Genomic DNA, 24555 nt, shown 5'->3' with positions numbered 1-24555 from the left:
ATTACAAAAGTATGCAATATAGCGCACGCTAATACCACTTGTGAGACCACCGCTCTTTAGAGATAATATGATATATCAATATAATTAAGTATTTTGAATTTATGGCTTAAAATGCCAAATGCTTGCTCTATTAAAACTCGGGTAGAACTAAGGTGATAATAAAACTTTTTGTCAGCAGTAGTGAGGTGCCCGTTATCTCTATATAGTACCATTAAATATTTAGACAGTGGATAAGCGGAATCAGCTAAAATTATAGCACCACTTACAAATTCAACCTGACCAGTTGTAATGCCTTCGTAAATTGGACTATTGCTCCAAACGTTAGCGTCGTGGCAGCTTCCAGGAAACCCGATAAATACGTCTAAGAAACGAAGCTTACTGTGGCATGTAGCCTAAAAATATCACAATAGAAAAAAATTTGTATTAGTGTATACATATGCATTTCTGACATCCATGGAATATGCCACCAACCTGCATGATTATTGAATGCTTTCCCATACGGTCATAATAGCTTATAGCGTCATTCTTTGGAGTGTTAATCTGATAGTGAATCCCGTCCATGCATTCAATAAAGAATGGAAAACAGTTCGTTTTAATTGTTTGAAAACTTTCCAATAAGTTCTGCTGCTGAATAATGCTCGGCCAAGAAATTTCGGTTTTGAGGCTGCATATTGTCTTGATGGTTTTGAAAAATAGTTTATGTGCTGTTCCTTTTCCAGCATTAAAGCGATCGAAGATTTCTCTATAACGATTGCTCCAACGAATACTTGGTGTCAGCTGTGCATCAGAAAGGACTTAGATCCTCACGTAACTTCTAAATAAAATACCAAAATGCATATATTTATATAATCCAAATTGATTATTTACAAGAAATGTGTGTCGAGTCATCCGAAAATGGGTAAAAAAGATATCTTCAGGGTATAGTGCAATAGTTTCAAAAAAGTATTTCATTTTCCTCACTTTTCTTTGTTTGGAACAATGGTTGAACAATAAGCCTTTTATCATATGTCTTCTCCTCCTGTTTTTTGTCCATGTTTATTAAAAAATTCTCACGACTCCTTTCCATTATCTCATCTGCTATCAAATAAGTTAAACGTTCGACGAAAAATAAACAGTGAGTATTGTTGCACAGTATCAGCTGAGTATCAGCTACAGAGCATCAGTAAAGTACGGGGTTGCAATGTTGCATTCATTATTTAGCGGCTCGAACACACTACTAACTTTCCTGTTTCCTTAGTTGTAATTTTCGCCCATTCTGCCCGCATGGCACTTTGCAAACCCACCTCACTGGTAAATATACGAGTATGCTGTCGAATTCATTTTTTGTAATAGACCCCACAGATGCTCAATAAGGTTCAGGTCGATCGATTGATGGGCTGTTTTGGGTTATGATCTTGTTGGAACCAAAACGTTCTTGACAAGCCAAGATTCGGTACTCCGTTTAAAATTACTTCCTAGAATGTGCGAAAACCTCTATATATCCATTGCTGATTCAATAAATTCTAACTGACTCACACTTCTAGCCGCCATGCATCCCCGCGCTATAACTCTACCATCACCGAGTTTAACTGTACTAATACGATTTTGTTCCTCACAAGCTGTACCTGATTTGCGCCTAACAATTTGACGACATCTTATCCCAAAATACAAAATTTACTTTCGCCTCAAATGATGACTTGTTTCCAAAACTCTGGAAGCTTATGTTAAGGTTTTTCTAATAACAGGTGTTATTTTGAGTAGCCCGCTATTTCGGGTGATGTCACTTTTGAAGATGTCATTTTTTGATACTTCACAAGTAGAAACTATGCCATTAATAAAAATGGAACGATACACGCTTAAACAACGCATTGAAATTATAAAAATTCACTATAAAAATTGTGAAAATTTGGCAGAGACGGTTCGTAAAACTCGAACATTTTTGGGTCATCGTGAAGCACCTTGTCGGACCGCAATACAGAAAATGGTGAAAAAAATCGAGCTGTTGGGACAAGTTAGTGATGTGAAGAATAAAACCCGTGGACGGCGCTCAAGAACAGCCGAAAATATTGCTATTATAGCTGAAAGTGTTGAAAACAGCCCAGGTTTGTCCATTCCTCGTCGTTCTTTGAAATTAGGCATTCCAGAAACGTCATTACACCGTCTTTTGCATAAAGATTTGGGTATTAAGGCTTATATTTTTTTGCATGTTATTGTAGTAAAACATTTCAAAAATACCGTGTTAAAATTTTAAGTCAATCCGAGCAAAACTTTTTAAGTTATAGAGCATAAAGCCGAGCCGCCTCAAACATCTGCCGAGATAACTTAAAACTTTAAACGCGGTTTTCTCGAACCTTTTTTTAAAGTGCGTAGTCATTGGCATTTGAAACTACTCGATCCTTTTGAAATTTTGCACACATATTTTACATATAAAAAACCTCCCCCCAACGTTTTTCTTTCGCCATTTTTTTTTTTATATTAAGGTGGTTTTTTTACCTACAAAATGGCGGCATTTTTTCGTCAAAAATCACTTTTTACTTCAAACGACTACCAAATGGCTGAAAATGAAAATAAATCGTCAAAATAAACGTTGGGGGGAAGTTTAACTCATACTTTAACTAAATTATTCGATTTTTTTGATTTCAGATGAAAGAAAAGACGTCTACGTAAATGTGCTCTCATTCGCTCATTTTGCAATATTTTTGCATGAAAATTTTATCAAATATTCTTGAAATGTTACTTTATAATATGCAACAACTTTTAATAAACTGACTTGAACCGTTTCGCTACAATAAATTCATGAAAAAAGTGTTTTTTTTTAGCGTTTATCCCTTACCAAAAATGTTTTTCTTAATTTAGGTGTTTCACCGAGATTCGAACCAACGTTCTCTCTGTGAATTCCGAATGGTAATCACGCACCAGCCCATTCGGGTACGGTTGCCGCAGTACCTACGACATTAATAGTACTTGGTATAGACCCTAGCACAAGCAAATGTGCACTTGCCCTGCAGTCAACTGTGATTCAACCCGAAGAAACGGTCCCGGCCGGAAGCATAGCTATTGCTAGCTCCTGTACCGAAAAAGGACCGCTTCTGAGGGTGGTAGATCCAGCGAAAGCGGGCTACCAGAATCGTAGAAACGATGCAAAGCTACCAAGGAGGATGCATAAAACCTTGACTGAAGAGCATTCTGAATGAAAACAAGCCCGAAGAAAAAATTCCTAAGCCCCAATAGAAATTGGTTGAAGCTGAGCTAACGAAAGAGGTGGATAATTGCATTAGTAATTGGGTAATCTCTATTCTATAAACCAGGATCATCAAAGCTTTTATGGGTAATATCAACATAACTAAGAGGGTCCATAGGGGTATTCCACAGGGCATCAGGACTGCATCCTAATGCGATCAGTGGGATCTTTCGCATTAGGCGAGCTAACTCTTGGGCCACCAGATATAAGGTAGCAATCTTTACCCTACAAAATATTAACGGACAAACCCTCTCACTTTCACCAAGTGTAAAGTACTTAGGGGTAATTGGGACTCCAAAATTAGCTGGAAATTAAACGTCGAAGAACGGGTAAGGAAATCAGAAATTGCTTTATATGCCCGTAAACGTATGCTTGGAAGACAGTGGAGTCTTCAGCCTAAGCATATATTATGGTTGTACAAGACTGTACCACTTTTATCATATGGTTCGGAAGTCTGGTGGAAAGCTCTAGGGAGAAATTACAATACTAAAATACTAGGCAGACCACTAAGATCAGCTTGTGCAATAACAGTCGATGCAATCGGATCATGTTCTAGGGAGGCTCTCAACGCACTGACACACGTTATTCCAATAGACCTACATATTAAGAAGACGGCAGCTATAGTGCATTTAGGTTAAATGAAGCGGGTCGCTGGAAAGAATAAACGTATGGTCATGCCAGTTTATTATTGCGACAAACTCAGTTAACCTTGGAGAGAACTGACTATATCGTCCCAAAGGTAAAATTCAATAAAAATTTTGAGACTGTCTTTCCATCTAAGCAGGAGTGGAACAAGCGATTCGCACTGAACAACTTCGACACTACAGTCTATACAGATGGCAGTAAAACGGGTTCTGGTGTTGGAGCTGGTATAGGTTGAGCCATGTACAATTTGCTTTTAGAATCGGCTAAAAAAACAAACTAATCAATATTTTTTCAAACTTTTTGTTTTATTTTGAAGATTGAACATTGTCATTTATGAATGAAAAATAATATCGTTCAAATGACTGCCACGACTGGCTTTACAGTAGGCCATTCGTTCAACCCAATTTTTAAGCACATTTTCGATTGTTTGGGCTCCAATTTCATGAATGGCAACCTCGGTTCGCATAGCATTTGTCCTTAACGGCTCCCCACAAAAAATAGTCCAACGGGCTTAAATCACAGCTCCGAGGTGGCCAATTGATATCGGAACTTCGGCTGATTATTCGGTTTTCAAAAACGGTAGCCAAAAGTTCGAGTGTAACTTTGGCAGTGTGACAAGTTGCACCGTCCTGTTGAAACCAAATGTCGTCCATGTCATCCTCTTCAATTTTTGGAAACAACTCGTTGAGCATGTCACGGTAACGCTCGTCATTTACTGTAACCGCGGCTCCTCGCTCATTTTCGAAAAAAAAATGGCCCGATGATGCCGCCAGACCAAAAACCGCACCAAACAGTGACTCGTTGTGGATGCATTTGCTTCTCTACAGTAACGTGTGGATTTTCTGAGGTCCAAATTCGACAATTTTGTTTACTGACGTAGCCACCGATGTGAAAATCAGAAAAGAAGAAGAAGACTCACCACTTTGGAAATAGGTTTTCAATATTTCTCAATTTTGTTCAAGCGTATAGCGTCCCATTTCGTAAATGTCAAACCTTTAAGTAAATTATGCACATTTGACATGTCATTTGTGTTACCATTCTCAAAAAAATAGGTGGTTCAAAAAGCAAACGCTATATGGCCCACCCTGTATATATTCTCACATTTCTAAAATTTTTAGAAATCTGTGCGTCTCCCTAATACTAGCAGTGTCTTCCAAGCGGAAGTACTTGCAATTGGGGAAGCTTGTAGGCTACTAATCGCAGATTTCTCTTTTAAGGGCAATGTCACTATTCTTTCAGACAGCTAAGCAGCAATCCGGGCACTGGATTCTGCTACAACAACCTCTATGTCCCGGGTAGAAGGTAACGAAAAATCAGATGAACTGAACGGGCTCTGCCATGAATAACGATTCTGCAAGAACGTTACGTGCAGTCAAGAGTACAATTTCCTTAAAATACCTCCGAATCGAATCGGATTGTAGATGGAGCGACGCTAAGAAATGCAAAATTTACAGGACGTTATGACCCACCTACAACCTCAAGCAATCGTCAACATTGTTAAACATGAAACGACGGGACGCCTGGAGACTAACGGCAGTCATAACTGACTTTAGTAGGAGAACAAGTAGCCAAAATGGGCATCCCATACAACATATTCTGCCACAGTTGTAGACAACCGGAGAAAAAGGAAACAATCTTCCATTTCCTTTGTGAATGTCCTGCCCTATGGAAGGACAGAACGGTAACCCTGGGGAAATCGCTGTTCGAGAGTATCGAAAATCTGTCTGGCTTAGATGTCAACAACCTATTAAGGTTCTTAAGCCGCGACAGACTGGATATAGTCATGCCGTAAATAACTGGTAAACAAGTTGGTAACGAGGATGTGACAACAAAATGGCAGCTCTATTTGGATTCTGGATGAACTACCACTCTAACCAACCAACCAACAAATGATATTATAACCAATATTAACCACAACACGCCTACTGTAAAGGAAAATCTATCGAAACAGCACTTAACTCCCTTGATACAGAAATTGGAAAGTTAATCTCTAATAAGGCAGCTATTCTTGATATCGAAGGCGCGTTCAATAACATCCTACCAGACACAAAAATAAAGGCACTGGCCGATATGGGGATCTTTGAGGCGCTGGTTGAGTTCATAAACAACATGCTCATGAGTATATTTGTGATCGCAACTTTCGAAGATCAGCAAAAAAGGCAGTACAGGAACACCTCAAGTCGGTGTGCTCTCCTCTGGGTGCTGGCAATAAACTTCTTGCTAAAGAGTTTAGTGGAAAGAGGACAGCACATCGCAGCCTATAGTATGCGCAGTATGTTGCTATTCTAGTAAAAGGAAAATTTCCGAATATACTTTGCGAAATTATGCAAGATTTACTAAACATGGTTGAAAACTGGTCCAAGCCAAAGGTCTAAGCAGCAACGCTAATAAAACTCAACTTATCTTATTCACTATCAACACAGAACTTCAATTACTCCTACACTCCGGTACCGCACTTTCGTTAGAGATGAAGCACGCTATTTAGGACTTATGTTAGACAGAAAACTCGGATGTTAGTCTAATGTTGAAATTAGAGTAAGACGAGCTACAATAGGACTCTACTCCTATATATAAGTATTATAAGTATATAACTTCTACTCAAATATGAACGAGACGGTATCAATAAAACGGTCCGCGGATGACATATGGCAAAAATACATTTTTTGTTTTTTGGGAGGACTGTTATAAGCTTACATGGCAAATTTCAGCGTGATATGTCACATAGTTTGTTTTCTGTGCTACTGTAAACAAGTCAAGCTCGAGTGTGTTCTTCGAATTCTCTTTTATGACTTCAATTGTCTCAAAACGTTTTCCACGGAGCGGCAACTTGAGCTTGGGAAACAGGAAAAAGTCACATGGAGCCATATCAGGCGAATACGGTGCTTGCGGAACGATATTAACATTATTTTTGTTCAAATAATCGCGAACAAGACGTGATATGTGAGCTGGTGCATTATCGTGATGCAAGAACCATGACTTGTTGTCCCACAATGCCTTCCTTTTAAGACGAATGTTCTCGCGCAAACGCTTTAAAACGTCTAAATAATATTCAGCATTAACCGATTTTGCGATTTGTGCGATTTTCAAGCACAATTTCCTTTACTTTTCCGGTGTTTTCGTCGTTTACTGATGTTGCTGGACGACGTTCATGAGGCAAGTTTTCAACCGATGTACGGCCCTCTTTGAACGATTTGTGCCACTGGAAAACACGTGCACGTGATAGAACAGAGTCCCCAACATTTTTAAGGCGTCTGAAGCCGAAATTTTGTTGGAATAACAAAATTTCAAACAAATTCTTTGAATTTCCATCGTTAAATTCGAAGAACACACTCGAGCTTGACTTGTTTACAGTAGCACAGAAAACAAACTATGTGACATATCACGCTGAAATTTGCCATGTAAGCTTATAACAGTCCTACCAAAAAACAAACCGCGGACCGTTTTATTGATACCGTCTCGTTCATATTTGAGTAGAAGATATAATTGGCGCGTACACCCGTTTTTGGGTGTTTGGCCGAGCTCCTCCTCCCATTTGTGGTGTGCGTCTTGATGTTGTTCCACAAATGGAGGGACCTACAGTTTCAAGCCGACTCCGAACGGCAGATATTTTTATTAGGAGCTTTTTCATGGAAGAAATACACTCGGAGGTTTGCCGTTGCCTGCCGAGGGGCGACCGCTATTAGAAAAATGTTTTTCTTTTTCTTTTAAGTTTGGTATTTCACCGAGATTCGAACCTACGTTCTCTCTGTGAATTCCGAATGGCGGCCGCCACAAGGACTCTACTCTTGCAAAAGGTTAATCGGTCTAAGATGGAGTGTTTCCCCTTCTACAACGGATCTCTGTAAGACCAAGAACAATAACTGAAATAAATCTTTTATCACGGCGTTTCCTTCGAAAAAGGAATGGAATAACGGAGTATTGCTAACAAAAATTATATATGTACAGTGGTCACACAATTTATTCGTACACCATGCGTACTACGTAAAAAACTTTAGCTTTGCGCAAAATATTTCCTGTGACAATATATTGGTTTTGGGTCATAACGTTACATTCCTAATGAATTGCCGCAAACAAAACTCCTGTTATTTCAACTCACACTGATGGGTTCCAAGGAAAGCAGGCAGACGTAGTAAAATGATGCAAAACATTTATTCGTAAACCTTCAGCTCATGATATTGTTGCTGCAAAATTAACAGTAAAAATCATTTGTATTTTTACTAATATTGCTGAATAAGATATAGGATTGGTTTTTCTTAGTTTTTACGGCCGATCCAGTTTCAGTTGCGTGTAATATCTTGATTGAAAATGACAAAATGCGACGAAGTACGGATTTACCATTACAAAGGCGTAAAATTGTTATTAAATTGTACTTGGAAAATAAGTCTATGCGCGAATTAGGCACAACAATTGGAAATTGACATTTTACGGTGCAAAGGGTTATTCATTACATTAATACTGGTGAATTGGAAGCTAATCACCTCCAAGCCGGAAGGCGAAAAATAGAGCTCTTAGAAAGGAGAATCAGAAAGCACAAAATAACATCAAAGGTGTCATTAAAGACAGCTTTAAGTGTTGAGTGGGAAAAAATTGCAGCCAATGAAACCAATGTGTGGGTACAAAGTATGTATCGATGCTTGGAACCAGTTATTAAAGCTAAAGGCGGCCCAACAGACTACTGAATACTCTTTTTTTCTATTATCTATATACATAGTAGGTATATAAAAATTCAGCCGTTTTTCGCGTTGTGATGAACTTTACGGAGAATGGCTCAACCGATTTTAACCCAACTTTGCCACATTGCAGAGACACATGTGGAGAAGGTTTGTAACTATGTTTGTTTAAAATCTCCTTTACTTCTTCGTCAACACACAGTATACACGAGGCAGCGTTCTTTTTAAGCGTGTGTTAAACGGTTGCATGGAGCGTACATTTTACTCACATATGTACAAATTAACGCAGCAGTATTTATGCCTAAATTTTCATTCCATTACATACATTTCAATGGAATGCAAACATACATACATATGTGCATATACATATATTCATACAGCAGTGGTTGCACGCCTGCATTCGCATAGAATAGAAACATACAAATTAGCAGGCACAGCTGTAGCTGACCGCCTGCAATAATTAATCGTAACACAATGCTGCTGTGACTAACTTAACACTTTGCTTAAATACTTCTTCTTTACACCCACACTTCGGGATAACCGAAGCAAAACCATTAGCTCAACGAACCTGAACAGGTCGTCGCTAAAAAAGTACTTAAGCAAGGCCGTTTTCTTAGAAGATTACCAAAGGTTATCAGTAATAGTGCATAGTGAAAGTAAGTGTTAAACCTAACAAGAAAGTGTTTTATTTGGTAAAGTGTTCAAGTGAAGCAGTTTCCAGGCATCAACCAAAGAGAAAAAAAGTGCGTCAGAAATATTTAAGAGAAGAGATTGTTTTCACATTTTCCAACGATATTTTCACGAAAAATTTACAAAATATATATTATTTTTGCAAATGATTGATAACAAGTGAAACATTGAATAAATGGTGTGAAAAATACACACAACAGAAATCGGCAAAAATAATTAATATTTTAGAAGTTTTTACTTAAGATATTTAAGAAAAGAGATTGTTTTCACACTTTCCGTAGATATTTTCAAGAAAAATTTCAAAAATATATATTATTTTTGCTGATCATTTCCCATTTCTGTTCTGTGTAATTTTCATTTCAACGCGTGCTCACAGTTCAATTATATTTTTAAAAGATGGCGCTAACAGTATGTTAATTTGAATTCCAGTTTAAAAACAAGAAAAGTAGGAATCAAGAGCTCAGAGTGACATAAAGAAGACCACTTTGATTTGGTAAAAGAAATGCCAAGAGGTAGAAGAGATGCTAACATCGGACGTAATACACGTCACAATAGAAATGTGCAAAATCACAGACAAAATGAAAGTGAGGAAAATCATGCTGATAGATTAAGTCAACAAAGAGATCGTACTAGGTCACGTTCTCAAAATCGGCCAATTAATATCAATTCTGTAAATTTGAATAGCGCAGCATTTCAATATAATCCACAACTTGATTATTCATCTCACAAATACGTTGTCATTGGAAGTATGGATAAAATTTGCGGATTTTGTAAAGCATTGAAATTCAAAACTAAAACACCAGGCATGTGTTGCGTTGCAGGAAAAGTTCGTTTACCAGACATACAATATCCGCCCGAACCATTAGCTACATTATTATCGGGAACATCACCCGATTCCAAACATTTTCTTGAAAAAATTTCCACATAAAATTCATGTTTTCAAATTACATCTTTTGGTGCTGGAAAAATTATAATCGATAACTTCATGCCAACCTTCAAGGTAATACATAAACTTCAACGTTCAACAACATTCGCTGACACATCTAATGAATCATTAGATTTTATGGACACAAATTATGGGTTTTTTCAGATTCAAGGGCAAGCATATCACTTAATAGATTCATTACTACCACTACCCGGTCAAGAGTCAAAATTTTTGCAAATTTATTTCATTAATGACAACGATGATGAACTTGAAGCATGGCGTGCATTTTCCAGAAATATAAACAGAGTCATTATGAGAGAGTTACAAGATTTATTACACACACACAATGTTTTGGTGCAAAGTTTTAAAACAACAATCGAAAGATTGTCATCTGATAATCATAAAATTAAAATTGATGCAAATAAAACGCCTGCCGGCGAACATCGTGGAAGATACAATCAACCAACTTCAAGCAACGAGGTTGCAATTGTTATATCTGGAGATGAGTTTCAACCAAGAGATATTGTTTTGCAAAGAAGAAATGATACACTGCAACGTGTTAATGAAACGCATCGAAAATATGATGCATTACAATATCCTCTTATGTTCTGTCGTGGTGAAGATGGTTATTCGATTGATATAAAACAAATAAATCCAGCAAATGGTCAAGAAACCAATAAAACTGTAAGCGTAATGAATTATTATGCATACAGAATCATGATAAGAGAAAATCAAGGGAATCACATTTTAAAATGTCGTAAATTATTTCATCAGTATATTGTTGACATGTATGCGAAAATAGAAACAGAACGATTGAATTACATTAGATTCAACCAAAGAAAATTACGCTGTGACGAATACATACATTTACGAGATGCAATTAACAACGATACCAACGTTAATAACATTGGTCAAATGGTAATATTACCTTCATCGTATACAGGCAGTCCAAGACATATGCATGAATACGCCCAAGATGCAATGTGTTATGTCAGAAATTTTGGTCGACCCGACTTATTCATAACTTTCACATGCAATCCGAAATGGGATGATATTAAGAATCATTTATATACTGGGCAATCAGCTACTGATAGGCATGACATTACTGCAAGAGTGTTTAAACGAAAGCTACAGTCTCTAATGGATTTCATTGTAAAACATAAAGTTTACGGAGATGTACAATGTTTCATGTATTCTGTGGAATGGCAAAAAAGAGGCTTGCCTCATGCGCATATTTTGATTTGGTTAAAACAAAAACTAACCACAGATAAAATTGATCATATTATATGTGCTGAAATTCCAGATATAAATGAAGATCCAGAATTACATACTACTGTAAACAAAAACATGATTCATGGACCGTGTGGTACGTTAAATCAAAATTCTCCATGTATGGTTGATGGTAAATGTTCAAAAAACTACCCAAGGCAATTAATTGCTGAAACAATGACTGGAAATGATGTATATCCATTCTACCGTAGAAGATCACCAGAGGATAATGGAAAAACAGTCACTGTGAAAATAAATAATCAAGATGTGGAGATCGATAACCGTTGGATAGTTCCGTATTCCAAATTATTATCGAAAACATTTAACGCACATATAAATGTTGAATATTGTAACTCCGTAAAATCCATCAAATACATATGCAAATATATCAATAAAGGAAGTGACATGGCAGTATTTGGAGTTGTAAATCGAAATGATGAAATTACTAATTACCAAATGGGAAGATACATTAGTAGCAACAAATCAGTTTGGAGAATATTATCATTTCCGATTCATGATCGTCATCCAGCTGTTATTCATTTGTCAGTCTATTTAGAAAATGAACAAAGTGTTTATTTCATTGAAAATACTGCTCAACAAATGGCCGAACGACCACCAGCAACAACACTAACTGCATTTTTCAACTTATGTGAAACAGATTCATTTGCAAGAACATTGCTTTATTCAAATGTTCCTAAATATTATACTTGGAATGCATCATCAAGGTCCTGGGTACGAAGGCAACGAGGAATACCTGTAGATGGATATCCAGGTGTTCATTTGGGTGGTGCAATCGGACGACTTTACACTGTCCATCGAAGTAAAGTCGTATGTTTCTATTTACGTTTACTCTTAGTTGATACTCCCGGCCCAAGATCATTCGAAAGTTTGAAACAAGTAATGGTCATCTTTGTTGTACTTATCAGCAAGCATGCAAAGAATTGAATTTGCTTGAAAATGATAATCAGTGGGATGCAACTCTTATGGATGCATGTGCAACAAGCTCTCCACACCAAATAAGAACACTATTTGCCATCATTATTGCTACATGTTTCCCAGTAAACCCAAGAGAATTGTGGAGTACACACCAAGAATACATGACAAAAGATATCCTACATCAAGTACGTTGCATTACTGCAAATCCAAATTTGAATTATACAGATGAATTATATAACGAGGCATTAATTAAAATCGAAGACTTTTGCCTGATGATTGCAAATAAAACTCTGAGTGAGTTAGGTATGATCGCACCAAATCGTCCGATGCATGATGCATACAATGCAGAATTAAGACGTGAAAAAGAATATAATCGAAATGATCTGAACACATTTGTAACAATAAACCTATCAAAATTAAACACAGAACAAAGGCAGGCATATGACACAATTATAGACAATGTTGCAAATGAAAGAGGAGGAATATTCTTCTTAGATGCACTAGGTGGGACTGGAAAAACGTTTTTGTTGGCGTTAATTTTGGCCACCGGCGGTCGCACTGCACATTCTGCATTAAAATTACCATTAAATATGCAAGTAAATGAAGAACCAACTTGCAACATTTCTAAAAATTCTGGAATGGGAAAGGTTTTACAAACATGTAAAATTATTGTATGGGATGAATGTACGATGGCTCATAAAAAATCACTGGAAGCCTTAAATAGAACACTGAAAGATTTTCGAAATAACACAAACATATTTGGTGGTGCACTAATTCTATTGGCCGGTGATTTTCGACAAACTTTGCCTGTTATTCCCAAATCAACAGCAGCTGATGAATTGAGAGCGTGCCTTAAATCCTCTAATCTGTGGAGATATGTTCAAAAACTCACATTGACTTCTAATGTTCGTGTGCAGTTACAGAATGATCCAACAGCTGCTGAATTTTCCAAACATTTGTTGCAAATTGGAAATGGACGAAAGCCAATTGATAAGAATACAGGCATGATCACACTTCCAACTAATTTTTGTACCGTAACAGAATCAAGAGTACAATTAGTGCAAAATGTATTCCCAAATATTGCACAAAACTATCGAAATCAAGATTGGCTAAGCGAGAGAGCTATATTAGCTGCCAAAAATGTCGATGTCAATGAAATCAATGCCAGTATTTTGACTCAAATTCCAGGTGAAGTTGTCACCTATAAATCAATTGATTCAATCACTAATCCCGACGATGTAGTGAATTATCCAATTGAATTTTTGAATTCACTTAATTTGCCTGGCTTGCCACCACATCGTTTGCAATTGAAAGTCGGCGCAGTGATCATTATGTTGCGAAATATCAATCAGCCGAAACTATGCAATGGGACAAGATTAGCAGTGAAACGGACAATGAACAATGTAATTGAAGCAACAATTTTGAAAGGCAAATTTAAAGGTGAAGATGTTTTGATTCCGCGCATTTCAATGATTTCAACGGATTTGCCTTTTGATTTTAAGCGACTTCAATTTCCCATTCGCTTTGCTTTTGTTATTACAATCAATAAGTCAGTCAATAAGTAAGGTCAAACACTCAATTATGTGGAATTGACCTAACTTATCCATGTTTTGGACATGGGCAACTGTATGTAGGATGATCTCGAGTAGGGAAACCATCGTTACTTTATATTTATACACCGCATGAAAATAAAACCAAAAATTGTGTGTATCAGAAGGCTTTAGAATAAGTTGTTAGTTTACAATCATTAGAGTAAGTCACTAAAATATATAAAACATTGTTATTAGAATAAGTCACAAAATAATGGCCGAGCATGAATTAAATGATGAAACAAGAAAAAAACAAAGAACACTTTTCATTTATATTTTTCTTTCACCCAGCGAAGCGGGTGAGGGTCCGCTAGTTTTATTAATAAAATATTCTTTATATGTATATGAACGAATAATACTTTTGCATAAAATTGTGGTTTATTTCACTATTACCTTAATTTCTTTGATTCCAGAAATGTATTTGGATGTTTTTGTAGCTTAAATATTGAATAAAAATGTTATTTTTTAGGAACATATTAAAATTTGGTTGTTTGTATAAATCGTGCTAAGTATCAGGTGTATCTGTTTATAAACTGTGAGTGTACGAATAAATTGTTTGACCACTGATGGATCAAAATTAGATAACAAAGTAGGCAGAGGGGTTTACTCCTTTAAACTTGCAAGCGGAAGTTGCGGCTATAAAAGGACTTACAGCGATAAAAATGAGGGTATTATCCACAAATGAAGTTTTCGGCTGGTATTGTCACTTGGGAAGCGAACAAATGTGGCGAACCAAAATTTGCATTGTGAGTAGCGAATATAACTACTTATTCGCGAAGATTATGTCGTTGCCATTTAAGAAAAATAAATTAGTTCACTCTTTTGACATTTGTCATTTATGCTTAAAAATATGTGTACTTATACGAACTGAAATTTTAACAATGTGTCTAAGTGTATATATAAGTGTTTAATAACGCGGATCTTTATTTCGAGGATAGTTACAATCTGGAGCCGGGAGTTAACCTTCTTCGTTAGAAGCGGTTTAAAGGGTGGTTAAGTTTCAGGGGCCGGTGTTGATTTGAATAAAATAGAATTCTTTTTGGAAGTTGCTGTCAGTTTCTTTATTATGATAATATTGGTATGGCTCAATTACGTATGGAACAAAATATCGGCAAAATGGCCGCCCCGGCCTCGGCGGCACACCTCCATCCGATGGTCCAAATTTTCGATGACGCTGAGGCATAATTGAGGTTCTATCCCGGTAATGTGCCGAATGATCTCACCCTATAGCTCTTGAATTGTTGCTGGCTTATCGACGTACACCTTTTCTTTCAAATAACCCCAAAGAAAGAAGTCCAACGGTGTCAAATCACATGATCTTGGCGGCCAATTGACATCGCCGCGACGTGAGATTATTCGGCCATCAAATTTTTCTCGCATAAAAGCCATTGTTTCGTTAGCTGTGTGATAAGTGGCACCGTCCTGTTGAAACCACATATCGGCCACATCCATATCTTCTAATTCGAGCCATAAAAAGTTCATTATCATCTCACGATAGCGAACACTATTCACAGTAACTGCCTGACCGGCCTCATTTTGGAAAAAATACGGCCCAATTATGCCGCCGGTCCACAAACCGCACCAAAGAGTCACTCTTTGTGGGTGCATTGGTTTTTCGGCAATCACTCTTGAAATATCATTCACCCAAATGCGCCAATTCTGCTTATTAACGAATCCACTGAGGTGAAAATGTGCCTCATCACTGAAGATGATTTTCTTCGAAAATTGGTCATTCACTATTGCCATTTCCTGCCACCATTCTGACCATTGGCGACGCTTGAAATGGTCAAGAGGCTTTAGTTCTGGAGTCAATTGCATCTTGTAAGCGTGTAAATGCAAGTCTTTATGCATAATGTTCATCAACGACGAGCGTGAGAGCTGCAATTGTTGGCTCTTCAACCACACTATCGCGAACAGCAGCAATATTTTCTGCAATACGAGCTGTACGAGCATGCACTGGTGTTTTCACACCTCCTACAGACCCGGCTGGCTTAAACTTTGCACAATTTTTCCGATTTTACGCACATTTGGACGATTAAATTGACCGAAAAAGTCACGAAGTGCGCGATATGCATTTTGATTTGAACGCCCGTTTTCATAATAAGCCTGAGTAACATAAACGCGTTGCTGGAGTGTGTATCTTTCCATGGTTCAAATTGAGTTAGTCGGAAATTGATAATCGTCAAATGAAATGCAGAAAAAAGTTTGACGTTTAGGTGTGGTTCACATTCAACATCGGCCCTTGAAATTTAACCACCCTTTATAAGAAATTGCTTTAATCCTATGGAGCTGCTGACCTCAATTTCAGTGCAAATAATCGATTTGAAGAAACATGAATGCTTCTAGACAAATTCTGTTTTTTACAATACATATGTACTTATATATTTGAATTCGTAGACTTATAATGAACTTTCGGGCAAGTAAAGACGCATTTATATTTATGTCCAACAAAGTTAAGGATACATTTCATTGCCGCCATTCATCATCCAAAACGCCAATGCTAAAATTGTGTTGTGTGCTAAGCTTATTTGCTTAGGGCAATTACCAACAAATTGTGAGGAATGAATTTCAATTCGAACGAGAGAAGCAACAAGCAAGGAACAAATATTTCTCTAGATCAGGAATACCAAATGTGGTTGGCTGCGGTGATGGAATGCATATTACGATTTCTGCTTCTACTGCCCCTAGAAGACAAACACCTGATGCTTTGTTGCAGGATTAATTATTGAATAGATTCAAAATAATTTACCTTATATCATTGTGTTTGTTTATTTCATTTAACGTTTAAGCTCTACATCTATACTATAAAGGTGAATGTCTGGTACGATGTCCGCGCATCACTACGAAACGACAACACCAAACGACGTACAAATTTTTATACATTCATATTTTCACCCAATGAAGATTATAGGCATGTTTTTATGATGGAACTCGCTTCCGACAGCCCCCAGGCCGCGCCACCACTCTCATCCGTCACTAATAATCGAATATTTGCTTAAATTTAATCTAAAAAATCTTAGTTTTTCCTATTTCCCACTATTTATACCACACTCTAGGATTCATAATCCGCATAAGCTGTTTAACTATGACCCAAATGCAAAGTTCAAAAACGGTTTGAGATAGAAAATTAATCAAAATAATTTTGCTTGATATTTGGTTGTTTTGATTTTATTCAACGAGGCATAGCAACGGATGCCGGGTATTGTAATATTATGGTTATTAATAAAAAATTATTTTCTATGAAATTATTGTTTGTAATTCTTCTATATATGTACATATCCTAAATCCTTCAAAACTACTCCTACGCGAGCGGGGCCGCGGGTTAAAGCTGGTTATACATATGCAGGTAAAATCAAAGCTTATTCTAGGTTTACAAAAACCAAATCAACACTAGAACTACGAAGATTTACCATATGCCTATTTCAACTAACCGGTCATTTTGACCGGTTTTTTTGTTTAACTACACAAATCAGTAGAAATTTAGAAATAAAACTAAAAATTCATAAGATAATTAAATTTTCAAGCAAAAGAAACATATTTTATTCATTTATTGTATATAGTTCCATTAGCAATTTCAGTTTGCTGATCTTCACTCTCATCGGAATAGGACGGAAATCTTACACTTTCTCTTTTACATACCTTGAGTATGTTCTCCTCTTCACTATCACTGGATACATAGACTTTCTCTTTATCAAACTGGACCGCTGAAATTTTTGTTGATTTGCAGACAACTTCGGATATATCTTCGCATATATTTGTTATATCTTCAAGAAATTTTGTTTTTTTAGAATGTGACGCCATTTTCAGGGTAATAACTTCTAACTGAAAACTATAATTTTATTTCCCTTTCTAATAATGAAAAAAATATTCAATCAGAAGCCACTTACAATGTATGCAAGAATAATGTGAGATTATAAACAAATATAAAAAATATTCAATTTATTGTCATTTGCAACTATACACGGTAAGTAAGAATACTAAATTGAAATGTTTATATGCTACGATTTATGATAACTTATCAGTATAGGGGTTACAGACTGACTGTAGAAATTGTATTCATATTACGGATTTAGTATAACTGTATATACCATATTACAGTTATACAAATTTTCGCATAATATATGGAAAACGCAAAATCTTTGAATTCCGGGAATTTTCCATATTCATTTTTATGACCGATCAAAATGACCGGTTCGTATATTTAGGTATAACACATAGTTAACTCTGAAAATTGGAAGCGTAAGAACAAACTAATCTATAATATTATTCCATACAAAAATTTAATAAAAATCATGACATTATCGAAAAAAATGTAATTGGAATATTTAAGAGGAAATGGGAAATAAATGTTCCAACCGGTCATTTTGACCGGTTCGTAGTTCTAGTGTTAAATTCATTGACTTCATAAAATATTAAACTTAAAATTACTTCACATATTCAGCTACTTTTGATTTCATTGTCATTAACTGTAGTTCTTAATTCTGGACCTATACTTTGTGTTTGAGGTCCAGCTTGTTTTGTTTTATTTCCATCTTTTCTTTGTGTCGTCTTTTTTTCTACATTTTCTTCCTTTCTCTTTCTGCTTTTACTTCCCATAATTTAAGTTCCCGCTTTTTTTACTCGTACATGTTTCTGGTATATTTAGCTGTTTTTGCTATTTCTTTTTCTATAGCTTTTAGAATTATTAAATAGATTATATACATGAGAGTAAAGAGTATAAGAAGAATTAGCGGTAGCATGCATCCCTGCATTGGCCAAGATGGGGGTTGCGGTGCTTCCCCACCCTCCCTACAGTCCAGACCTGTCCCCTCCGGACTTCTTGTTCCCGCGCCTGAAAAGAAAGCTGGGTAAGGGATAAAAATCGATTTTTTTTTTTGCATGTTATTGTAGTAAAACATTTCAAAAATACCGTGTTAAAATTTTAAGTCAATCCGAGCAAAACTTTTTAAGTTATAGAGCATAAAGCCGAGCCGCCTCAAACATCTGCCGAGACGCAGCAGTTGCGCGCGTAGTCCGTTACAAACTTTAAACGCGGTTTTCTCGAACCTTTTTTTTTAAAGTGCGTAGTCATTGGCATTTGAAAACTACTCAACCGATCCTTTTGAAATTTTGCACACATATCTTATATATAAAAATGGAGACGTTTTTTTGTGTTCGTTAGTCGCCGATTCACGCCTAAACGCATTCACCGATTTCAATCAAATTTTCACAGATCATTGGTATTGGTCCATAGATGGTTTATGTGAAGTTTTAAAGAAATCGGTAAAAGTATGCGTGCGTTGTGTAAGTGTGAAAAATACAATATTTGCGTGTTTCCCTTATGCGGACATTACGTATACGGAATGAGAATACACGCAAATGAATAGAATATACACAGTCATGAATAACATTGTTTCGATGTCGGGTGCCGTATGCGACTGTATTATTCGTAACGCAATAGTTGTCCTCTCTTTTCTTTCCTTTTTATGCATGCATGACACGGCATCAAAGCACATTGCTTTTTTTTTAACTGGAAAAATATTTTGAGCCTCATTTGAACGTTTTATGATTTAGATAAAATAAAAATTCGTTAAATATATTTGATTCCATTAATAACCATAAGCCTGTATTTTTCGAAGCTCAAAGTTTTTGGACAAATATTGAAACGTTTACTTAAATTAAATGTTAAATACATATATGTATATAAATGCTCAAATGTAAAAGTTTAGATGGATTTAAAATATACGAAATTATTCAGCGGTTGAATCCATACATTTTTTGAAATCCATCATATGGATCGACAGTCGCCATAAATGTTTTGTTTCAAAAATAAAATGTGTTAATTTGATGGTAGCTCGAGTATTAAGATCAGGTTTCTATTAGTATAACTTTGTTCATGGGTTTGCGTAATTTTTCTGTGATGAAAGTCTAAAACCAAGAAAAGAAAACGCGAAAGCCGACGAGCAAAATGTAAAAAATAAATCCTCCTGCATGTATACACATATACTCGAAAAAGTTATGCTAACACTTTTTTCATGCATTTACGTAGACAATTTTATATGGGCAAACGTACGTTTACGAGATAAATGCCTAAAAGCAGGTATAACTAAAATAGCGCTCTCAGGCATTTCTGTTACAATTCTTCTGTAAATTTCATGCTCCAAGTGTTCGAGCATTGGTATAGCGCTGAAGACAAATGCTCAGGATATAATACAAAAATGCATATTTACTTGATTTCACATAGTAATATTATCATTGTTAAAAGAGAACAAGTTTGTATTAGGTAATAATTAAATAATGCAACCTTATGTGCTGCTTTGACGAGTGGGAAACCCAAAATAAATAATTATATTTGTATGTGTGTTTAAAAGAGTTGGATTATTTTGTGAGTGTAAGCAGTTTCAAAGTCAAAGAGTAGTTGCAACATTAAAAAGTACCTGAAACACATTTTCATTTAACAACTAAAATCGCAAATATGAGTGTGTTTTTCATTGTTGTTTTTTTTTTTTTGGGAAAAAATTTATAAAAATAAAATATATTGTGCGTAAAATTTTAATAATCAGTGAAAATAAAAAAACGGTGGTTTCGTTGTTGTTGTTAGCGATTGTAATGCACATTGTAAGTTTTTCATGTTTTTTTGATTAAATTCATTACTTTTCAATTATTTTGTTTTAACTTATTGGAAATCAACTTATGCGGCCAAAAGAATTAGAAATTTAATTTGAACAATAGAAAAAAGAAAATTATATTACTTACTGGAATGGGAAGAGTTTTGCAACAATGCAAAATTAAATGTGTGGGATGAATGTGCAATGGCACATAAAAAATCAGTGGAGGCATTGGATAGAACTTTGAAAGATTTACGTAATAATCAAGAAATATTTGGTGGTGCTTTAATATTATTGTCTGGTGATTTTCGTCAAACTTTGCCAGTAATTCCCCGTTCAACACCAGCAGGTGAATTAAAAGCATGTTTAAAGACATCCCATTTATGGAGGCACGTAAAAACTTTGACTTTGAAAACAAATCTGCGAGTTTATTTGCAAAATTATGCATCGGCTGAAGAATTTTCAAGACAACTCCTGAAGATAGGAAATGGACAAATTCCTATTGATGCTGCTATTGGCTTAATCACTTTGCCAGATAATTTTTGTAATTTTGCACACACGAAACAAGAATTAGTTTCAAGTGTTTTTCCAAATATTGCGCAAAATTATCAAAATCACAATTGGTTAGCTGAAAGAGCAATACTGGCTGCGAAAAATAAGGATGTTCGTCAATTGAATGCGAATATTTTAAATGATATGCCTGGTGAGATTCTAACATTTAAATCAATTGATACAGTTATAAATCAAGATGACGCTGTAAATTATTCAACAGAATTTGTAAATTCCTTGGATTTACCTGGACTGCCGGCTCATCGCTTACATATTTAAAGTTGGTGCACCAATTATTTTACTTAGCAGATTAGCAGAAGCAAAAAGGTCATTAATAATCTTATTGAAGCAACAATTTTAAAAGGAAAATTCAAAGGTGAAGACGTATTGATTCCGCGTATTCCGCCGATTCCACCAGATTTAGCTTTTGACTTCAAAAGATTGCAATTTCCAATACGTCTTGCATTTGCAATGACAATAAACAAAGCACAAGGACAATCGCTGGAATTATACGGAATTGGCTTAGAATATCCATGCTTCTCCCACGGACAATTATATGTATCATGTTCACGTGTAGGAAAGCCATCAGTTCTGTTTATTTATACCACAACTCAGGGCAAAACAAAAAATGTAGTTTACGAAAAGGGTTTGCGTTAGTTTAAGTTTAAAATTAACATTAATTTTATGTAAAAAAAGAATAAATACACATAGAGTGAATCTAAATCGAGTGTTCATTATTCATTTATAATTTTGATATGCCTAGCGAAGCAGGCAGAGGGTCCGCTAGTTTTACATATAAAAAACCTCCTCCCAACGTTTTTTTTTTCGCCATTTTTTTTTATATTAAGGTGGTTTTACACCTACAAAATGGCGGCATTTTTTCGTCAAAAATCACTTTTTACTTCAAACGACTACCAAATGAAAATGAAAATAAATCGTCAAAATAAACGTTGGGGGGAAGTTTAACTCATACTTTAACTAAATTATTCGATTTTTTTGATTTCAGATGATTCTACGCTGAGATATGCTGACTACTGCAAAATGTATTTTTGAAAAGACGTCTACGTAAATGTGCTCTCATTCGCTCATTTTGCAATATTTTTACATGAAAATTTTATCAAATATTCTTGAAATGTTACTTTATAATATGCAACAACTTTTAATAAACTGACTTGAACCGTTTCGCTACAATAAATTCATGAAAAAAGTGTTTTTTTTTTAGCGTTTATCCCAATGTTCCAAAATGGCGCGCCAGCTGTGTCTGTCCTGCACTCGTTGATGCCAGTTGGAAATCTCGAGTGAAGACAAGTCCTACATGACTTGGTATTTCCAACGAAGATGTGGTCCTTGTCTTCCACGCCTTCCTGTTTGGTGTACCGGGTCGTAAATTCGCCTTGCGTCTTCTTTTGTACGGGTGACATGGCCAAGCCAGCGGAGCCGCTGTATTTTTACACGCTTAACAATGTCAATGTCCCTTTATATGTAGGTCATACAACTCGCTGTTCCACCGTACGCGGTATTCCTCACTAACGAGGAGGGGGCCAAAGATCTTACGTAGAATTTTTCTCTCGAAGGTTCCCAAAACTTTTTCAACCGCTGTTGACATCGTTCATGCTTCTGCGCTATATATTAGGACGGGAACGGTGAGCGTTTTGTAGAGTGCCAGTTTAGTCCTTCGAGAGAGAGCTCTACTTCTCAGTTGCCTACTGAGCCCAAAGTAACATCTGTTGTTGGCAAGAGTTATTCTCCGTTTGATCTGCAGGCTGACGCCATTTCTGTTATTAAAACTGGTCCCAAGGTAGACAAAGTCGAATATTTGTTTGTCAACACTGACACATTGTCCAAGACGCGAAGACTCCCTGTGTGTTAACAGCAGGTACTTTGTTCTACCTTCATTCACCCCAAGACCTGCTCTCATTCGCCTCTCTCTTTAAACTGTAGTATGCATAGCATTGATTTGGACCAAAATATTCCGGATTGATGCCGTACTGAGGTGGTGGTCAGAATATATATCTGCATTTCGTTTGTTACACACATTTACATTTAAGGGACTACACGATCAAAATTGTGGCATAATATAATTCACCGCATTTTCCCCATGATCCTGCATGTTGTAGCAGCATAAACATTTCCCATACTTATACTGCTGGAGTGGCAATCCTTGGCCGGATATAAATCCGGGTCGTTTCGGTAACGTAGAACCGACTGCCGTGGAAACGTTCCCATGATACTCTATGTTGTTGCTTTCGGTGTCTGCGTTCGTGTCTTCCATTAAGCTTTTGTAAGCTTATGTTAGAATTTTTCCTTTTCTGCAATTGGTGCATCATTTTTCGGGGAATAACATTGTATTAGAGATTATTATTATTATTATTATTATTAGAAGGCCATTACGCACTGCGACCAGAGTTGATCTATTGTGCAAGACCTATTTTTGTAACCCTAGAGATTAAGGCTTTTTATAAATTTTAGCACTATTGTGGGTTTGTTGTTCCAAAGATTACATGGAGATACTACGATACCACCAAGGTGGTGAAGTCTTTGTCTGCCCAGCGCAGGACATTCACAAAGCACATGTTCTGAGCTTTCTATATCCATTTCGCAAAAGCGGCAGACATTGGTCTCTGATAGACCAATGTTATTTAAATGATACCTCAGGCTGCAGTGACCTGTGAGGTATCCTGTTAAAAGACGCAGATCTACTCTGTTTAGTGAGAGTAGCTTGTCTGATATTCCTTTGTTGGGACTAAGAAATTGTTTGGCTTGACGCTGACCGGCACAATTTAGCCAGTGTGCAGCAAATTTCCTTTCTTCCCATTTCCTGAGGAATTCATTAATGTGGCTTTTCGTGAGTCCACAGAAAGGCTCAGGACCAGTAAGTTGCATATTTGCTCCTTGTTTTGTATTAGAGGTACATGTATTAGAGATACATTACTTTGGAATATTCTTTCGCGGACGAGGAGAGATGGAGGGCAAGACGCGTTAATAATATACCGACCCCACGTACACAAGTGGCGTTTACTCTTTGCAGTAGTCCACCCATCGACCTTCACAGATGACTAAAATATCTATATATGCCTCCCTTGCAAGTTGGTTGAGCTTTTCTGTCTGATACTTGGAATGTATAAAACCGGGGACTCGTCCAAGACCGGCAACTCCATGGACTCCAGATTCTACAGGCGTATTCCAATTTGAGCATTATAAATAAGCTTTTTTGTACAAGGGTCTTTAAATTCAAAACTGTTACGCTTTACGAAGGCAAGTGAAGAGTATGTCCAGTAAAAGCATGAAACATGAATCAAAAATAACTCGGAAATCTTTATTTTTGTTGAAAGAACTAAGAGCATTATTTGAGATAGAATACAAAGATTGCAGTTTTGAACGTATTTCATGGTAAGTTAGAGAACAGCATCTATGGGTATTCATTACTAACTTATCTCACTTATAACATTGCAGTCAAAATAATTTTTAACTATTT

General features: G+C 36.3%; 2 protein-coding genes across 9 annotated transcripts in view; both read right to left on the bottom strand.

Annotated features, from left to right (window-relative positions):
* LOC129251244 (host cell factor-like) overlaps positions 1 to 24555 on the bottom strand; it is a 149947-nt gene that overhangs the window by 80598 nt on the left and 44794 nt on the right. The gene's annotated exons all lie outside the window — the stretch shown is intronic.
* On the bottom strand, positions 32 to 2082 carry LOC129251245 (uncharacterized). Its single transcript, XM_054890608.1, has 2 exons — positions 472 to 2082; positions 32 to 392 (listed from the first exon to the last, which is right to left on the bottom strand). Exons 1-2 carry the CDS (start codon positions 559 to 561, stop codon positions 57 to 59), a joined length of 426 nt encoding a protein of 141 aa, XP_054746583.1. The 5' UTR covers positions 562 to 2082; the 3' UTR covers positions 32 to 56.

Source organism: Anastrepha obliqua, unplaced genomic scaffold (genome assembly GCF_027943255.1).
Source record: "Anastrepha obliqua isolate idAnaObli1 unplaced genomic scaffold, idAnaObli1_1.0 ptg000009l, whole genome shotgun sequence".
In the NCBI taxonomy this organism is placed as follows: domain Eukaryota; kingdom Metazoa; phylum Arthropoda; class Insecta; order Diptera; family Tephritidae; genus Anastrepha; species Anastrepha obliqua.
This window is presented reverse-complemented; position numbering and strand designations above follow the sequence as displayed.